At 42.0% G+C, this 20,220-nt stretch overlaps 1 protein-coding gene across 3 annotated transcripts in view; it reads left to right on the top strand.

Annotated features, from left to right (window-relative positions):
* LOC133129782 (estrogen receptor beta-like) overlaps nt 1-17,427 on the top strand; it is a 48,750-nt gene extending 31,323 nt beyond the window's left edge. For all 3 annotated transcript variants that reach the window (XM_061244074.1, XM_061244075.1, XM_061244077.1), the window contains exons 4-10: nt 173-289; nt 1,031-1,324; nt 3,683-3,821; nt 6,090-6,223; nt 8,391-8,574; nt 14,299-14,563; nt 15,789-17,427. In XM_061244074.1, the coding sequence (XP_061100058.1) occupies nt 173-289; nt 1,031-1,324; nt 3,683-3,821; nt 6,090-6,223; nt 8,391-8,574; nt 14,299-14,563; nt 15,789-15,941 (1,286 nt within the window). In that variant the 3' untranslated portion in view covers nt 15,942-17,427. The remainder of the gene's footprint in view (nt 1-172; nt 290-1,030; nt 1,325-3,682; nt 3,822-6,089; nt 6,224-8,390; nt 8,575-14,298; nt 14,564-15,788) is intronic.
* Nucleotides 17,428-20,220: the final 2,793 nt, after the last annotated feature.

Below are 20,220 nucleotides of genomic sequence, written 5' to 3'. Positions count from 1 at the left end.
GTAATTATATTCTACACCTGTATGTTTTGCCTTGATTACCATGAATATTTTCAGACAAACTAAACCTGACAACAACCTCAAGACTGAAGTCATTTGAGGTCAGATTTGACTTTGTGAGATGATATCCAAGATGCTGTACTGAAGAAAGTGTCCCCTTTTCTATGGAAACCAGGGCATAATGACTACATCTGCCCGGCGACGAACCAGTGCACCATTGACAAGAACCGGCGCAAGAGCTGCCAGGCCTGCCGTCTTCGGAAGTGCTTTGAAGTAGGCATGATGAAGTGCGGTATGTCCTTTCTCGTCTCTGTCGTTAATTTCAAGGCAACTCTACCATAATTTTCCTCTGTTATCATCTTAACAGACTGGTGGACAGACATACAGGGTTGATAACTTAACCTTGGCTCTCCCTAATGGCGGCAGGGCTAGAGTCTGGTTGAGGCATAAGGTTCCAGGGTTTGGATCGCTTCCCTTGTGTAATATCCAGCTAGACTAGCTTGAAATTACCAGCTACCAGCTGTTTCAAAACATAGCTTGAGCTGTTCAAACCATGTTGAGTATGGAGCTGGTCTGAACTGGTCAACCAGCCACCAGCTGCTTCAAAGCCTAGCTTGGGCAGTTTTTTCAGCAGGATTTAAGAGTCGCAATTGTTCTACAGACCTTGATCTCATTAAATGGTCAATGCCTTGTGTGTTGAAAGGATCCACTCAGGTCTCAAAGCTATCCAAAACCATCCACCTGGGTGAAATGCTAAATTGTTTAACTTGTTGGGTGTATTTGAACCTATGAAATCACTCTCAAAAAATGCACACCCCACCTTCTGGTCCTCTTGGTTGGCTCAGTTGCACCAGGCAAGATCAATCGAGAAATGTATTTGAATTCAAAATAATTGCATATTTGACCCAGGCCTCTGTGACCGTGAAGATGGTGAAGATGTGGCCAAGTTCTTCATTAGCTGTGATTGAATCCCATCCCACTTCAGTTGCGTCAAGGGACAGATGTTTATTGTGTCTGATTTCTGCTGCGGCAGGCATGCGGCGGGAGCGTGGGAGCTATCGGGCTGGCCAGTTCCAGCGCACAGCCCGGCCGCGGTGCTCCAGGGCGGCTGGGTCGGAGGTCTGTGTCCGAAGGACCAGGGAGCTCGGCCCGACCACGCTCACACCCGAGCAACTGATGTCTCGCATAATGGAGGTGGAGCCGCCCACAATCTATCTGATGGAGGATGTTCAGAAGCCCTTCACCGAGGCCAGCATGATGATGGCCCTCACCAGGCTGGCTGATAAGGAGCTGGTCTACATGATCACCTGGGCCAAGAAGATCCCAGGTGTGTGTGTTCTTCGTGACAGGATGCAGGTCTGTCCAAATAAGCGTGCATAGTACGTGTCATAGTACGCATCATAGTATGCGTACATAGTACATGTCGTTGCATGTTTGCATTGGTCTACAGCTGTATTTGTGTGTGCCTGCAGTGGTCTGTGTTGACTTGAGCCCCTACCCCCCTCTCTTGCTGTTTGTGCCTCTCTCTCTCTGCTTTGAGGAGGTTACTCTCAGAACATATTAGGACAGCACAGCCATCAACAAGACAGAAGGGAGGAAGCAGTTAAGCTATTACTTCATAAGAAAACTTTCTGTGATTGCAGGGCAGCTGACAGACCCAAACTGCTGTATGGCTTGTTATTATTGGCTGTTTTTATGGCCAAAATGGCGGCCAATGACAATGACACTGAAAATCTTTGCTGCTACAGCAAAGTGTGTTGGTCGACAATGATAAGACAATGAAAATTCCTGAAAATGTAAGATTCATACTGCATTTCGCTTTGCCGGTAGGGCCTTTTAAAGTTTGTCGGGTTGCAGCACAAATTTTAGAGGTCCCTAACTTTGTAAGGAAAATACCTAAATCTGTTTCATTTTGGAGATTCAAATAATCCAAATAAACTTTCACTATTTACCCATTTTGAGGGGTCTTATCTTGAAAACATAATTTTATCATTTGTCATTTTATTTGTAAATGAGAGTCTTCTGAGAGCACTTTTTCCTTGTGTAAAGATAAACACATGAATAATAACACTAGCTGAGATATGACTCAATGAATATAAAATTGGACTGTTTTTGGTACATTTAGACCACTCGTAAACCAGAAATCAGAGATCTCACCCGCCCCACTACTTCAGATATGTTGAAGTTACACGATAATGGCAATTGGACTCTTCCATTTTAAGTTCTAGGGGTGTTAGAGGTATGCAAAGATGTATGAAGTTAGGGTAGTTGGAATTATTGTAAAAACAAAGCTCAGTGAGCACCAAAGATAACTCTTTCTAGAAAAGGAGATTAATTATGTAATTTCAACATATCCGTTAGACTCTGCAAAGGAAAAAGCAAAGGAGGGATTGCATTATCAATCATTTTTGCCAGGGTTTTTGCGTGATCATGTGAAAATGATAATGCAAAAGGAAGGAATGCCATTTAATTTGATTTATGTCACCCTTGTGCTACGAAAACATGAAAATGAAATTATAAAGGGCCAGTTGAATTATCATTTGATTTTTGTCATTGATAATGCGGTTATAATAAGAGACTGTTATTTCAAATATAGTTTTTCATTTTCATTTACATTAGGGTCGGATCCGAGGTAGGGCAGAGAAACAGGCAGGTGGCAGGATGGGAAATAAAAAAACAAGCAGGACAAAAGAACATATAGGTAACCAGGGCAGGGAAATGGAAGCTAGAACTACAGGGAACAAGCATACAAGCAAGAAAAACATACAAACTAGCAGAGGACCGAAACAGGCGGGGTTAAAAGACAAACAAACGATGAGAAGCAGGTGAGACAATTAACAGAGAGGAAATACATATATGGTGTCGGGGGGCGGAGACATGTAACAGGGAGAGAGAGATACACAAAATACATAGAAAAATAAGAAGGTAGGTGAGATATTAATTTAATTTATTTAATTTATCCCTAGATACAAATTTGGGTCACTTTCAGTGGTTCTGTCAGGACAACTAAATGGAATATGAAGATCACATTTTCAGGAATTTTATGTCTTATAATTGTCTCCCAACACAAAAAATCCAAAAGAGGCTGTGGTGCAACCTCCTGGAGTTGGCATACAATGGTCCTTAAGACTTTACTGCTGGTGGTAGGTGTGTGGATCATTACCTTGTCTCCTGCAGCAGGTATTGTCCTTGCTTTATTTGGCCTTATGGGGCATGCTTCACTTTTGCTGTCTAGGGATATTGGGGTAACTACAGACAGACAAAGCCAGTTCAAGATTTTAGGATGTGGAAAAGTGTTATGTATTGTTAGCACTGTCTGCTACACCTTTAAGAAGTGTAGTATGTTCAGTTAACACCTACACTGTAGGCCGACACGTGTATTTCAGTCTCAGCTCCTGAGTCTTCTTGCATGTACGGGAAGCAGGTGAGAAATGTGTTTCAGTGAAAGCTGTATGTTAGTCTTCCTTGATCAATGTGTTTGTCTCTGTTGTCTTCATATCAGTCAGCCAGTCTCAGCATGTGAGCATGTTGCAGTCAGTGTGTTCGCCTCTCTATCACTACCTTAGCCTCAGTATGTGTATAGTAAGTGTATCAGTTTCAGTGTTTAAGTGTGTCAGTCTCAGTGTCTGTCTTTGTTAGTCAGTATTTAGTCTGGGTCAGTGAAAGTCTCTGTATGTGCACTTAGGGTTCATGGAGCTTGACCTGTTTGACCAGGTGCACCTGCTGGAATGCTGCTGGTTGGAGGTGCTGATGGTGGGTGTGTTGTGGAGGTCTTTTGACCACCCTGGAAAACTAATCTTCTCCCCAGACCTCATCCTTAGCAGGTACTACTGCCATTCCCCCTTTGTACTCGTTACCATGTGTCCGGTTTCTGTGGTAATGACTAACAGGATTTGATGAGTCAAGGTACCTGCCTGATATTAACTGGACCAAATAACTGCCTGATTGTTCATCACTTGGGTTTTATGGGTCCAATTTATCTTTTCGATTAATGAGTCCTTACCACTGAAGTTTTTTTTTTCTTTTTTTTTTCTGCTTTACTGAGACTAGTGAATGTTGTTAGGAATTCACACACAAACTGCATGTCTTCAACTGTTCCAAAATGAAGTAAGCAATGATTTAAAAGGGAGAGCCGACGGTGGCATGGGGTTTGGGGATAATTTGTTTCCCTTTTCTGTGCTTTGGTGAGACTAGTTTTTAGATTAGCCTAGACTACCATGAGTGAGAATGAGTGAGCACCATAGACTTCAACTGTCTTGAGGGGGGATGCATAGTTGGCTTTGTGTCACCCAGAGGATATATGGGACGGATTCAGTCAAAGGAGAAAATAATTTACTGCATTTATGCATTGGTATGCATCTTCCTATCTCTCCCATGTTTTAAATGGATAAAACTGGCATCAATCTACACTCAGTAACCCATAATGACAAAGTGAAAACATGTTTTTCAAAGTTTTTTCAATCAAAAAAACTCAAAAACTACAATCTCAGTTTTCAGACCCTTTGCTGTGGCACTCCAACTTGTGATCAGGTGCATGCTGCTTGCTTTAATTATCCTTGAGATGTGTATAGAACGTGTTTAGAAAGGCACACAGCTGTGTGTAAGATCCCAAAATTCACACTGCTGGAAGGATGACCATCTTAGCAGCACTCCGTCAATCAGGACTTTATGGTAGAGTGGCTAAATGGAGGCCACTCTTTAGTTTGAAGTTTGCCAAATACCATTTAAAGGACTCATGAGGAAAACATGAGGGAAAAGATTCTGGTCTGATGAGACAACAATGTAACTCTTTGGGCAGAATTCGAAGCACTATGTCTGACAAACATCAGGCACTGCTCATTACCTGGCTAATAGCATCCCTATGACGAAGCATGAGGGATGCCATCATGCTATGGGGGTGCTTCTCAGTGGCAGGGACAGAGAGACTGGTCAGAATTGAGGGAAGATTGAATGTAGCCAAATACAAAGGTCCTTTGAGAAACCCTGCTCCAGCCAAAGCCCAGACTTAAACCCCATAGAATATTGGTGGAAAGACCTGAAGATAGCAGTTCACAGATGCTTCCCATCCAATCTCATGGAGCTTGAGAGGATCTGCCAGGAACAATGGGATAAACCGCCCAAATCTAGGTCTGTAAAGCTTCTAGAGACTAAGGGTCTGACTACTTATATAAATGAGAGATTCAGTTAGGCAAGTAAATATTTGCTTCCCTAGCAAATGCCCATATCCACTGCAACTTAAAGATCACATATTTTATTTGTTATTACATGCTGTAATACTGTTGGAAATCTGACTGATAAGCTATTTTGGTTAAATTGGAAATGCTTCTTAGAATTGGTATATGCTTCCTGCTTGTTTCAGATAAAGCGAGTGTTACTGACCAAACCTTATCAGGTGCATGTTGTGGGTTGCCAATGATTGTATTATATAGACATGCCTCAAACATTTCAAAGAATTGGTGAATGCTTCCTGCTTGTTGCAGATGAACTGTATTATACAAGGTGCAGGGTTGCAGGCAACTGCACTGAATTTGGGCTGTATGGCTGCTGGCAGGCCAGACAGCATCTTGGATTAAACAAAATTAAACCGATTTGACCGTGACTTTGACTTTGACAATAAATACTTTAACTTGTGAAATAAATACTTTTTATAGTCAAATTTCAGGATAAATATGGATTTTTGGCAAAGGGGTTTAACAACTGTCCAGTTTCATCAGCCACCATTGTTAATTTATGTTTTCATGACATCAAATTGCTGTTTCTGGTATTTTGTGTCATTATTTTGAACCTAGGCTATTAGAGTATTAAATCAGTGAAATCACTGGTAGCACATAATGGCTCACTTATTTTGGGGTCCTTGATACCCAATAGTCAATAAGTATTCTGGCAGACCTGACCACTGCTTGTGAAAGGGAATTATAGGATATTATGTTTCTATTGACTTTTTTGTTTTATATTTTAATATTTGTTAATAGATTTCAATTTCATTGTTTAGGTCAAGGCAAATTACAAGCTGAATGGCCTTGTCTGTAAATGTTCTGTAGATGTTCTAAATTAATGTTCTGCTGTCGTGACATCTGTATTTTTGGTGGCAGGGATGATGGCAACCACGTAGAGGGGATCATGGAGATCTTTGACCTGCTGCTGGCCACCACCTCCAGATTTAGGGAGCTAAAACTGCGGCAGGAGGAGTTTCTGTGCCTGAAAGCCATGATCCTCCTCAACTCCAGTGAGTTCCACCCACTGTGCTCTCCCACCATTTGCTCCCGCCCATTCCACCTCTCAATAGACATGCAAGACAGGGCTCCATAGGCTTTCTAAAAGGTATTAAAATTCTATATTTTCCAAAAACCTCACTTTGAAAAATGGGCCGATTAGCTTTTCTTTGGTTGTTAAATCAGCTTGGGTTTTGACCTTGAAGTCAATGGGCAAAAAGCTATTTTGCACTCAGTAGCCATTCTTCTGGGTGCTTCACTACCTGCACACTACCAGCTAGTGAACCACCCACTACCTTGGAGTAGTGGTTAAGGTCCGTGACTGGGACCCGCAAGGTCGGTGGTTCGATCCCTGGTGTAGCCACAATAAGATCCGCATAGCCATTGGGCCCTTGAGCAAGGCCCTGAACCCTGCATTGCTCCAGGGGAGAATTGTCTCCTGCTCAGTCTAATCAACTGTATGTCGCTCTGGATAAGAGCGTCTACCAAATGCCATTGATGTAATGAATTCAGTGGTTCATACATTTTTAGGCGTGTACATTTCTGCTAATCATAAGTTCTGCGCACACGCTTTTTGTATACAATTTATTGGTATTCATCAACATACACACGTGGATAAGAAAAATAAGATGTGTTTATCACACAGATCACATGTACATTTATGAGAAATGCATACCTTCCTGACTCCTGGACTTTCCACCTCAACAACTTGTGCAGGTTTCCATTTTCTTGAAATGTGGGAAAAATCATTTCAAATATGAAACTGGCCAATGTCTGAATTTAGTTTTTGGAGCTGTTATTTTATTTAGCCACCTCTGACAACTTGTAGCACAGTGCCAGTGTTTTCTGCTTCATTGGGAGCAGTTGAGCCATGAAATATTTGTACGAAACTGGAAGCACCTCAAAAGGTGATGAGGGGGGAGGTAGGGTGAGAAACATTGTCCTCCCTCCCGTCTCCGTGCTGAACGGCCTTAACCCACGCGCCTTTCATCTGTGGCCAGATGGCGCTCCAGCACCTTTGCCTTCAGCTAAACAAAAAAGAAAGGGAGAAAATCTCCAGAAAGCGTGCTGATAGTAGAGGCTTCTCCCATTACTCAGCTGTCTGCCGCTCAAGGTCTTTGCGGCAGGTAATTGGACAAATAGCCCAAAGTGTTCTCCATGAACGTGAAACACCTGCCACAGTGAGGTTGTGGAAGAGGGATTGTGATTTCAAGGAAGCAAGTTTGATACCTAGCCATAGTTCTAGAGTAACCTGATACCACAGAACTAAAGAAGACCTATTGGTGCCCCAGCTCTCATGCATTAGTTCCCCAATGTTACATAGAGGCAACTCAGGCCAGAGTGACCAGATTTGGGTATAATCTCAAAGCGGAATGAGCAGATTGGGGTATAATCTCAGAGATGGAGTGAGCAGATTATCATATAATTGTAGAGCAGGAGTGATCAGATTGAGGTATAATCTCACAACTGGAGTAAGAAGAGTAGGGTATAATCTCAGATGTGGAGTGAGCAGATTGAGATGTAATCTCAGCGCTGGAGTGAGCAGATTGGCGTATAATATCAGATCTGGAGTGAGCAGATTGGCGTATAATATCAGATCTGGAGTGAGCAGATTGGGGTTTAATCTCAGAGCTGGCGTTAGCAGACGAAGCAGTTTCTCTGTATCAGCAGTGTGGGCGGGCTTGGCTCTATTTGCTGACGTCCCCCACCCTTGTTCCAGTTTGCTGCATCAGACAAATGCTGAGCTGTAGCCAGGAGCTCTTTGAGAACAGCCATAATTCTATGTGGAAACGGTGAGTGGAGAGTGGGCTGTGGTGAAGGGCATAACTCAGGATATCTGCATGCTTAGCAGGAACACTATGCGCCTACTGAGAAATACACTCCAGCCACTCTGCAGATCCACAGTTTAATTTATTTCTGTACAATTCATTGAAATTAGTATGATAGAGATATAAACTAAATAAATGCAATATGTTTCTAATATAGTTAATTCTTTGTCTTCTGCTTGTCTGTTTTCTTTTTGTGTCCTTGTTTGCTTTGCATTGTGTGCCTGTTTGTACCCGCATGAATGTATCTATTTGTTTATGTGTGTCTCGGTCCCATTTGTGTATGTGTGGATTTTTGTTTGGCTGTGTGCTCATTTGTTTATGTGTGTGTGTGTGTCTGTGTGTGTGTGTGCAGACATGTACCTGGTATCTCCTAACAGTGATGACGTACTGCGGAGCCGGAACAAGCTGCTTCGCCTTTTGGACTCTGTGACCGATGCGCTGGTCTGGGTCATCGCCAAGACTGGCCTGAGTTTTCAGCAGCAGTCTGCCCGGCTGGCTCATCTCATCATGCTGCTGTCTCACATCCGCCACCTGAGGTACACCCCTCACAAGGCCTCCGTGTGTGTGTGTTTGTGTGTGCGTGTGTGTGTGTGTGTGTGTGTGTGTGTGTGCAGGTAAGTGGGTGTGTGTGTCCGTGTGTGCGCGTGCAGTTGTGTGTGTGTCCATGTGTGGGTGTGTGTACGTGTGTGTGCAGGTGAGTGGGTGTGCGTGTCCGTGTGTGTGTGCATGTGCACACGTGTGTGCAGGTAAGTGGGTGTGCATGTGTGTGTGCATGTGTGTGTACGTGTGTGTGCAGGTGAGTGGGTGTGTGTGTCCGTGTGTGTGCATGTGTGTGTGTGCACACGTGTGTGCAGGTAAGTGGGTGTGTGTGTCCGTGTGTGCGCGTGCAGTTGTGTGTGTGTGCATGTGTGGGTGTGTGTATGTGTGTGTGCAGGTGAGTGGGTGTGCGTGTCCGTGTGTGAGGGCATGTGTGCGTGTGTGTGTGCACACGTGTGCAGGTGAGTGGGTGTGTGTGTCCATGTGTGCATGTGCAGGTGTGTGTGTGTGTGTGTGTATGTATGGGTGTGTGTACGTGCATGTGCCTGTTACCTCTACTCTTCATTTCATTTCTTAACTAACCCTTGTTAAAAATTAATTGAAAAAAAGGTTGCATATGATAAACAATACAGATCTATATATTGTGATGCTGTGTTCAAACATATGGGAGAAGTATATACTGTTATTTTAATGCACTTACTGTCACATTTCAATGTTTTTGTCTGAAGTAATCTATTTTTATGCCTCCGGCAGCCCTAGCAGGCATTATGTTTTCGGGTTGTCCGTCCGTTGTCTGTCCGTCTCTCCATCCCATTCTTGCGAACGCAATATCTCAGGAACGCCTTCAGGGAATTTATTCAAATTATATGATAATTTTTTTGTGGTCAAAGGTCAAAGTCACTGTGACCCCACAAAAGTTTTTGGCCATAACTCACAAATTAATTTGCTAATTATGACAAAATTTCACACAAATGTCTAAAAGTATAAAATAATGAAGTGATGACATTTTATTTCCAAAAGGTCAAAGGTCACCTTCACTGTGACATCATAATATTTTGCTTGCCACTGTAGCTGAGAAAGTCCACCACAAGCTCATTGGTTTTGCTGATATTGCCCTGCATTGTTTTCCTGACCATGAGAAAAAAACTATCAGTCCTAAAATAAAATCAAACAAAGTAGAATTGGCAATAAAATTTTACTTAATTTAGTTAATCTCAGTGTAATGGAACTATACTGTTTTATTCCATCACTTCCTGTTTCAGTATAAAAATTAGGTAACAAAAGGCAAAATCCCTTCGTCATCCATCAGCAGGGGAAAAGCCAAAGAACCGTCAATTTAGAAGAGACAGGTGGAAAAAAGTCTGGTGATGGGTACAAAAATGTACTAAACATACTACTTATCACTGTAAGGAAAATAATAAAAACATCTAAAGCAAATGGAATGGTTGCGAACTTGCCAGGAAGAGGACGCAAGTGCACATTGTCCCTTGAGCAAGATGCTAAGGGAGGCCATAAAGAACCCGAGGATCACAGTTGCTATGAATTGCTGAGATTGGTTTCATCTTGGCGTCACCAAGTCTCATAGAGAACCATAAAATGGCACCTCCAGACTCTTTTGAAGGATTGCCTGAAGAAAGCACTTACTGCAATGATCAAATCCAAGTGTCTAGAGTTTGCCAAACATCATTAGAATTATAAATTATAAATTAATAAAATTGAAAAAAAAAATTGTTAAAAAGAATCGCTGCTGGCCTGGACAGCAGTTTAGATTCTTATCAGCCTCTTATTTGCAATGCAGGGCAATAAAACAGCAGGCTCCCCCATGCTGTACTCACTGTTACAACCCTGACCTTGTCACAGACTCAGACAATAAAAGGCATATTATAACAATCCTTGATACCATTTCTCCATGTCAAAAAATCGTGTTCCAATATAAAACTGTCTGGCCTCAGGACAGAAGAACCATGAGCAGACTCAGGGATTACAGCAGGCTATATTGACAAGGGCAGATCCAAAATGTAATACAAAACAGGCAATGGTCACAATCCAGGCAGAGTGTAATCGTGAAACAGGCAGAGTTCAAATACCAGGAGAAAGTCCAAACAGGCAGAGGTACAAAGACAAAAATTCCAAAACAGAGTCCAGAAACCAGGCAGAGATATCAAAAAAAAATGGGGGCACAGAAAAATGGGGTCAGAGAATGAAGCTAGAACCGGGGTAAAGGACTATATGGGCAGAACTTGGAAAACTGTGAGAGATGGACTAGCAACAAGAAACTGAAACAGACAGATTTAAATACAATACTGATTGACAGAAAACAAGACACAGGTGAGAGACAGGAATGACAGGAAGTAAGTACAAGGAGTGGGTGGCAGAGACACAAAATGGAACACAGGTGAAATTAATGAGAGGGAATGAAACTGAAAACAGGGAAACAAGGTGAAAACACTAGTGACTTAGACAGAAAACAGGAAGAATCGGAGAAACACAGATGGCTAAAAGGGCGCAAAAAACAAAAGTATGCAATTCAATTCATTGCATGAATAAACACTTTTTTATTTTTTATTATTGGTACATTTTACGTTTTACATTTTAATCATTTAGCAGACGCTTTTAATCCAAAGCAATTTACAAGTCTTCTTCAGCAAGTTAAAAACATCAAATCCATAAATCCATTTTTTAATATAATATAGGGTGCACAAGAGGGATATTGGAAGGGGAGGGGGAGGGGGCAGGGTAAATCATGAGGGAGGATGAAGGTATAGTCTGAAAAGGTGTGTTTTTAGTCTGCATCGAAATATGGGATTCTGCTGTCCTTACGGTGTAGGCAAGCCAAACCAGAACAGAAAACAGACATGAATATGCAGACCGAGCAGCTGGTGCTCGTAATGAGGGGACTACAAGGCAACCAGAGCTGGCAGACTGGAGCGGTCTTGCTGGGGTGTAGGGAGCAATTCAAGTTTGGATGTAGAGTGGGACAGTCCACTTAGCAGCCTGGAATGCCAATATTAGCGCCTTGAAGTGGATGTGTGCGACAATAGGCAGCCAGTGGAGGGAAATGAGGAGTCGGGTGACATGAGCCGACCTGGGCCGTGAGGCGGGCTTCAGCATTCTGGACCAGCTGGAGGGGCTTGCTGGCACAAGCTGGGAGACCAGCTAGGAAGGAGTTGCAGTAATCCAAACTGGAGATGATGAGCGCCTAGACAAGGAGCTGGAGATGACGGATGCGGCGTATATTATGGAGGAAGAACCTGCAGGTTCTGGCAGTGGAGGATATACTTGGAGCAAGGGTGAGATGGTTATCACGGGTCACCCCAAGATTGGCTGTATGGGAGGAGGATACTATAAAGTCCTTGACGATCAGTGAGAGCTTGATTGTTGGAGAGGACTTAGCAGGGATGTAGAGAAGCTCAGTCTTGCCATGGTTGAGCTTCAGGTGGTGGACAGTCATCCACGCAGAGATATCAGCCAAGCAGGCAGAGATCTGTGGGGTGACTGCGTATTAGGAGGGAAGAAAAAAACGAGTTGAGTGTCATCGGCATAAGAGTGGTAAGAAAGCCCATGGGAAGAGATAACGGAATCAAGAGACATGGTGTATAGAGAGAAGAGGAGAGGACCAAGAACTGAGCCCTGTGGGACTCCAGTGTATAGGGGGTGTGGACTGAGCCCCTCCAAGTCACCTGGTAGGAATGACCAGAGAGGTAGGAAGATAACCATGGGAGTGCAGATCCTGTGACACCCATCCCAGTCCGCGATGAGAGCAGAATCTCATGGTTGACTGACAGGTCCCCAACAGGTCAAGGAAGATGAGGGATTTGGCTCTAGCGGAGTGGAGTGCCTCGGTGACCGCAAGTCTCAGTGGAGTGGCCACTCTTGAAGCCGGACTGGTTGGGATCGTGAAGGTTTAAGATCATTAATTACAGAAAGTACCAGAAGATTTTGGCAGAGATTTGGTTGTAGGTGAACTTTCCAGCAGGATGCATATAAATACACATTAACCATAGATAGAAATAGTTAAGTGCAAATCACATCCATGTTCTGCAATGGCTATCTCAGTCTGCAGACTTAAATCCCTTCAAAAACCTATGGTCTGAACATAAGACGGTAGTCCATAAGCACAAACCCAAGGATATTAATTATCTTGAAAAGATAATTGTTGTTTTAATGCCATTAGTTGTAAACTTATATTTTGTGCAACTGAGAAATAATTTGATGTAATTGTGAACCCATTACACAAGTACACAACTAGGTTAAATTACATAACCGAATTTACAAACAGAAAACTGTATTTATGTCTGTAAAAGATAGTGAGCATATGATTCACTGTGGAGAAGAAAGAGAAAAAGGTTGACCAACTACAAGTACAAAGTCAATCTTTTTACAAGTACAAAAACTGTAACATTACTGTCAAAAAGAAAGACTTGTGCACTCATAATGAGTTGTGAAAACAACTTTTGTGTTTGTAAATTCTGACATGTACTTGTAATTTAACCTAGTTTTGCACCTCTTTAATGGGTTCACCACATAATGGCATTAAAATAAAAATACTGCTTTTCAATATTCTTCTTTTGAATGTGTCTGTTTAAAAGCAGAGTGAGTGAAGTAACAGAACCATGTTAAATGAATCCTTGTCATTTTTGCTGATATCAATCCAGCACAGGTTAGGACAGGGCAACCCAGCCCTGTTCCTGGAGTTCCTAGGCTTTCATATGAATCGTAAATCACCACACCTGATTATCCTCGCAGCTGAATGAGATTTCTCACTGTTGAATGAGGCGTGGGGTTGATTTAGGGTTGAAGTGAAAGCCTACAGGACAGTAGATCTCTCCAGCATCCTCACATTTTTTTATTTACAAGTCATACAGAGTGCCATGGAGCTCTCCACTTCCGACCCACCCTATGACACATTGGATTGAACCCACTCCAACCTCGCATGGATGCGTATCTAAAAATTACCGTAAACTATTGGAAGCGATCAAAAAAACTATTGCAGTAGAGGCCAAATGGAGTCGAGAGCTTGGTGAATTAAGTTTCCGCCCAAATTGGAGTAAAGTAAGGTCCAATCTCAAATCTAAAATTCAGCACACCAACTTATTAATTTCAAAGTCATCCACAGGGCCTATGCCACACCCTATTGAAGGTACCAAATTAAGTTACAACCCAGTTACTACTGTCAATTTTGCAATACTAATACTCTGGGCTCATTCCTCGACATGTTCTGGGACTGTCCATCTGTGAAATTTTTTTGGAAACATGTCAACTCCGTATTTCCCTTATTGCTTAAGATTGATTTTGTTTCCAATCCATGCCTATGTTTGCTTAGTGATGATTCTGATCTCGACCTAAGAATTACCCGACAGAAAATGTTATTTGCTGGCTTTACATCTGCAAAAAAAACTGCAGCATTGGATAACACCTTTACAAAGGATTGTTAATCTTGAATGCACTACTGCTAGTCTAAACAAAGCTATGCCGGCAACTGTTGATGTTTGGATGTTGTTTTCTTCTGATATATCTCAATGTATTTTGACTGCAAAGTAACATGTTGATTAATGCTCTCCTATCTGATCTATTTGAGACATAACTTGTCTGCATGTTAATGACCCCCCCCCCCCCCCCCCCCCTGCATGTCAATGACCCCCCCCTTTCTGTTCCCCCCTGTATTCTTTTGATTTTTGAGAAAATCCTTCCTGGACATGCATAACAGCTCTTTCTATCCACAGCAACAAAGGCATGGACCACTTGCACTTCATGACCCTTAAGAAGATGGTGCCCCTGTACGACCTCCTCCTGGAGATGCTTGATGCCAATATAATGCAGAGTAACCGCATAACTAACCCCGTCCCCCCTGGCCCTGGCCTTACCCCTCCTGACTGTGGCCCCTCCACCCAAGAACCTCCAGACAAGGGTCCTGCCCACTCAGAGCATGGCCCCTCCTCCCAGTCCCCTGCATCTGCAAGGGTGGCCCTTAGCCCTGCCTCTCCAGCCGTGAGTAACCCTGTCAGGGGTCTGCTATAATTTGTTGATTACATGAACTGTTGAAATGACTGCACCGAAAGGGGAGAGCCTTTAGCAAATTAGCGTTCAGCTTGCTTTAGATCAGTGATCTTCACTCCTGGTCCTGGAGTGCCGCAGGATGTGCTGGTTTTTGTTTTTGCATTAATTTCCTCCCTGCATCCTGAAAGGAGGATATTACATTTTGGTTTCCCTGAGCTCTGTACGGTATTTATCTTAACATAGGACATTCAATTCAAATTAAGTAAAATATACACTCACTGAGCACTTTATTAGGTATACTTGTACACCAGCTTGCTAAAGAAAGTATTTAATCAGCCAATCACGGGGCAGCAACTAAATGCATAAAGGCATGCATAGTCATAGTTGAGAGATTCAGCTGTTTTTCAGACCAAATGTCAGAATGGGGAAGAAATGTGATCTAAGTGACTTTGACTGTAGAATGATTGTTGGTGCCAGACAGGGTGGTTTGAATATCTCAGAAACTCTTGATCTCCTGGTATTTTCAAGCACAACAGTCTCTAGAGTTTGCAGGGAATGGTGTGAAAAACAAAAAACATCCAGTGAGCAGCAGTATTGTAGGTATAAATTCCTTATTAATGAGAGAGGTCAGTGGGGAATGGCCGGACTGGTCAAAGCTGACAGGAAGGTGAAAGTAACGCAAACAACTATACATTACAACAGTGCTATGCAGAAGAGTATCTCTGAACACACAACTCATCAAACTTTAAGTGGGTAGGGTACACCAGCAGAAGTAACTCGAATAGATACCCAATAAAGTGCTCAGTGAGTGTAGATTTTGATAATGTTTTCACCTCAGCATGTTTTTTTCATCCAAGACACTTTTCTCATGTCAAAATTCTTTTAAATACTTTTTCCCTGGGGTCTCAGGAGGTTCATTTTAGCAAGCAATTCAGACCCAAGGGGCCAGGTGAGGTGGTTTCACTGTGCAATTAACAGCTTTCATTGATCAATGAAGTGCTGAGTAACAACTAAAACCAGCAACGCCCTGCGGCTCTCCAAGATCAGGAGTGAAGACCACTGCTTTACATCTTTAGCTGTTCTCAGTAATTGAATCTGCATTGAATTGAATCTGAATCAGTAATCTGCAATTGAAGTGACATTTCAAAACCAGATTTCCTATTCTGACTCTTTCTTCCTTCCTCGCTCTCTTTATTGCTTTTCCTCTTGAGAACAGCTTGTAACCCAGAGTGTGAAGGATTCTGTCAGCGTTGAGCGGGGCACTGTTGCACGCAGTGTGCCAGAGATTCTGGAGCCTGAGTGTGCGGCTCCCATCCCCCAAGAGAAAGTCCCTGTGACATTCTGGGAACGAGATCCAACCCCTCCCTGACCCTGTCCGTGCCTTTCCGAAGGACCACCAGAGTTTCAGTTGACCCAAAGGAACCAGGGAGCTGGAGAACCTTCTCACAGCACATGGACTGTGGGGGACTGGTGGGGGGGTATTCAATCCATTTGCCATTTCTACAAATCACCAAGGCCTTCTTTATGAAATCTGTCCTGTAAATACAACACCAAATCCATCCATCCACAGTCAATGTGTTTCTTCCCTGATTTTCTTTATGTAGGCAAAACAGTGCTGGTTTCTAATATGAGCAGATGATGCCCATATAATACCCACACCTCTTTTATGCTATGAGGTAAATTGTAAATTGTGAAGTTCTTAGAGTTTCCAGGCATTTATTTGTCTGTATTAAGTTCGGGCATTTAGTTCAGATGGACATGTACATGCTGATATTTTCTCCAGCTTGCTTCAAGATAGGTGCCATAATCAGCAGTCATTTACCTCCACATGTTTGCAGCACAGTCTCAGCTTCAAGTATTTCCACATACACATTCCTCTTCGCTATCTGGCGATGGCCAGCTAATGAAAAGGTCCTTCTCAAATTTTTCTTTTGAACTTTTTTTAATGTTTTTTTTTTTACAAAGAGAATCCTCCCAATTCAAACAAAGTGCCTCTTTGCTCTATAAATTATTGACCAAATTTGTGCACCTGTAACCATCTTATCACAATATGTTATGGCAGTGTAATTCGGGAAATGTAAAATTTATGCTGTTAACAAAGTGATCAGGTAAAGACCATCAAGGAATATGGTAAACTCACCGTGTTCTGAACACCAAGTTAGCTCACTGTGTTCCGAACAGTGGAACTTTCATGACGCATAAATCAAAAAATACTTCCAGATGAGCTTTGGTTTTTGTGTGTGTAAAGTCTTCATTCCTTCTGCTTTCATAAAAAGTCACATATGTAATCCATTTCAGCCTACAGTGACGTGGTAATGGTGACTCCACTGTAACATTGTGGTGGGGAAGCTGTTGCTAACGAGAGACGACGAACCAGGCAGGCTTATACGGCTCAGCCTGCATAACAGTGAGTAGGTGTTCGGACCATCTTGAGCTAACGCGGTCTTCTGAACACAGTTGTGCAGTTATTTGTCATTTTCTCTAGAAATATTGGTCCAGTTATCATCAGTGTCTGGTTTAGTGTCTGGGATAGTCAATAAGCAACCATAATCATAAAGCACATTCCTCAGGAGAAAAACTACCATTGTACGGGTGTTAACTTCTGGCGGAAGCAGACGCTTCCCCATGTTCTGTTCGGAACACTGAGTTTATGTAAGACTTTGACACTTCAACCCAGTCAGTTCATATTTCTGCATTTCTACTACGAAAGTACTTTGATGGAATATTTCTGAGCCTGCTTTGAGATGAAAAGGCTCAGAGGCTTCTGAATTAGTGCTTGTGCAATGTAACAGCTGTCAACAGTAGAGCGATACAACAAAACTAATATACATCATTAAAACTAATGTGCAAACTAATGTGACCTTGTTTTTGCATGCATGTTTTTGGTGATGTATTTGCCACACTGTTATGCAGTTTTGTTCCAGTAACAAGATTTTATATATGCGTAAAACACTTAACCCCCACCTCCCACCATGAAGCTATTCTATTTAAGGGTAAAATGCAATTGTCCAGACAATTTTAGCAAGATTACTTGTCTAGAGGCAAAGGCCATTGCTGATTATGGCCATTGCAGCCTGTTGTTGAACTGCTCTGTGGCCCTGTTTCAGAGTAGAAAAACTCTGTTGCCATAGCCACTGGCAGGTCTGATGGCATATTCAGCAATGGTAATGGTAATGTCCTAGCAAGGAGCATACAGTGCTGTAGCAGTTCCATGCCCTTCATCATAAAATCAGACTGTCCTCCAGAAATTACTCCCAACAAAGCTTTTACAAAGATTCCTGAGTTAGCTCCCCCTCCAAAAAACTGGAACATGGTCAAAACAGCTGTTCATGGTTTCACGTTGTGCAGTTATCAAGAAAACTCAGTAATCCTGCATTGTCCCAATCCAATATGGCCCCAGATATGTTAAAGTCACAGAATGATGCTGCAGCTGTCACATTAAAATGTGGAATGTATGTGTCTTATGCCTTATAGAATGTTCAGAACGAGTGACTCTTTTCCTCCCTATTTTGTAAACTAGTGTTTCACACACACATGATTGCTCCTCCATGTTAATTATTTTTATCGATATTCCTTCCCTCCTCAATGTTTTCTTTTAAAAAATATAATCTGTGCCTTTTTCAAAACACCAATGACCTCCCCACAGCATGTAAACTAAACCTGGCTTTAAAAGGCACATTGGGCAATACCTGAAATAGTGCAGGCAGGTGAGTTTAATGATTTTTTTACACATGTATCTAACAGATACACGTTTTCTGGGAAACATATATTATAGTTAAAGGCCCATTATTTTTTTTAAACGGCTGAAATTGGATGGAAAATATGACATTTTTAAGACACAGGTGAAACTTGATAATGGAACAATTATAGAGCGCATTCCAGGAGATTGGATATGTTGTGCCTGCTATTTCAACTGCACATTTAATGATGTTCGCACAGGATATTGTCCATAACACACTTGCATTCAAAACACAATTGCCAGCCTCGTGCTTCGCCGTTCTGGGACCAATATACATGATATTTTGGTAAGGCAAACACGCTATTCAAATTCATCCTGAAAATATCATTAAAATCCGTTTAGTAGTTTTTATTAAAAAGAAACTAGAAAGATACTAACATTTTCGTAAGAGTTTTTTGGGTTTTTTTGCGCTCTTCTACATACTTTTTAAAGTGTTATGCAGTTTCTTACCCAATTAGAACACATCTTACTTTTAAACAGACTAGTGCCTTTTCCAAAAAAGCAGGTTTTCATGTACTACGGCAATTAAAATTGATATTATCCAGAACGAGGCACCATTGAAAATGAACAGCGAAAAGCTGCTCTTGTCTGTTAGACAGTGAGTCTAATGGCGCAACTGCAAGTCACGCGCCTCACGGTGACGCTAATGGCTCTACTACCTCCTGACATCCAGTAATGTGTTTTCCGTGTCATTTAGCTTGTAATTCAAAGGCATACTTTGCTATCTCTATAGGCCACAACCAAACTAAACCTGGTTGATAGCTACTGCAATGTATTTGGAATTAGTGTTATAGAGACGTGGATGTTGTTAACATTAGCGAACAATAGCTATCATTTATTTTTTTCTTTAAATTGCTATATTTGACATTTCAGTCTGGGTAGGATGATGTGCGTGATAATAACGACAGAAAAATTTGGCGAAATATTTTTTACATGGCTTAATTGGGGGAATTCAAGTTCCCTGCCATCTCCGCTTTCTGGATCTGGACAGTGCCAGATTTTGTGGGTTGGGTCTTCATAGTAGCCTATGTGAGCATGATGAAATCACTCAGAAATGTGAAAAGACTTCTGCTGAAACATACATTGTTGTACACTATGCTGTGGAGTTTGAGCTGTTTTGTTCCTAGACTTCAAAAAATGGGACAGTGGAGGGAGGTGGAGAGAGTCCATAAAGATCGGTTTCCGGGCCAGTGGAGTGGAGGAGGATGGTAGTGGAGTTAAGGAGTATGCACTTTTCTGATAATGGGACACTCCCGCTGTCATGACAGGCTATTTCAGACCGCTTTCAAGATGGCAGTTAGCTCAGCTAACATTAGCTATTGATAGCTAGCTGGCTTGTTAGTTGCTAGTAGTTCAACAACTGTACAAAGCTATAATTAAGCTAGTCAACTTAAATAAATATGTGTTACCCCAACTAATGTGTTACTTACCTAGCTAGCTATCTATCTATCTATACTTCAGGCTTAAGTTGCCCTGCTGTTCTAGGATCTGATTTCCCAAAATAAATAAGTAACATTATGTCTGACCCTGGATCAATGGGTAACATACTTTACACCATCTCTGGTTAGTCTGTATCCATTCTAGCCATCAAATGTCTATCGGTGTCTTGTTGGGATAGCTAGCTAGCTCTATGCTTAGCTAGCTAGTCTATATTGGCTTGGTGGTATTAAAGTAACATTAACATTACTAGCTAATTGGCTTACCTAACTTTGTAATATTAAATGGGACAATTGAGCTACGATGGCAACTTCTAGCTAGCTATGCTATTAAGTCCTCTAAAGCATATACATTAAACCAACGGCAGTAGACTAGTTGTCACTGCCAATCTTAGAAAACATTTCCTTAATGTAACGTTACCTACAGATTTGCAGCTATTAACAGTTAGCGCATCCTGGCATGAGGCATGACA

Source organism: Conger conger, chromosome 5 (genome assembly GCF_963514075.1).
Source record: "Conger conger chromosome 5, fConCon1.1, whole genome shotgun sequence".
Classification (NCBI taxonomy): Eukaryota; Metazoa; Chordata; class Actinopteri; order Anguilliformes; family Congridae; genus Conger; species Conger conger.
Note: the sequence above shows the minus strand (reverse complement) of the source record. Positions and strands in the feature narration are given on the sequence as shown.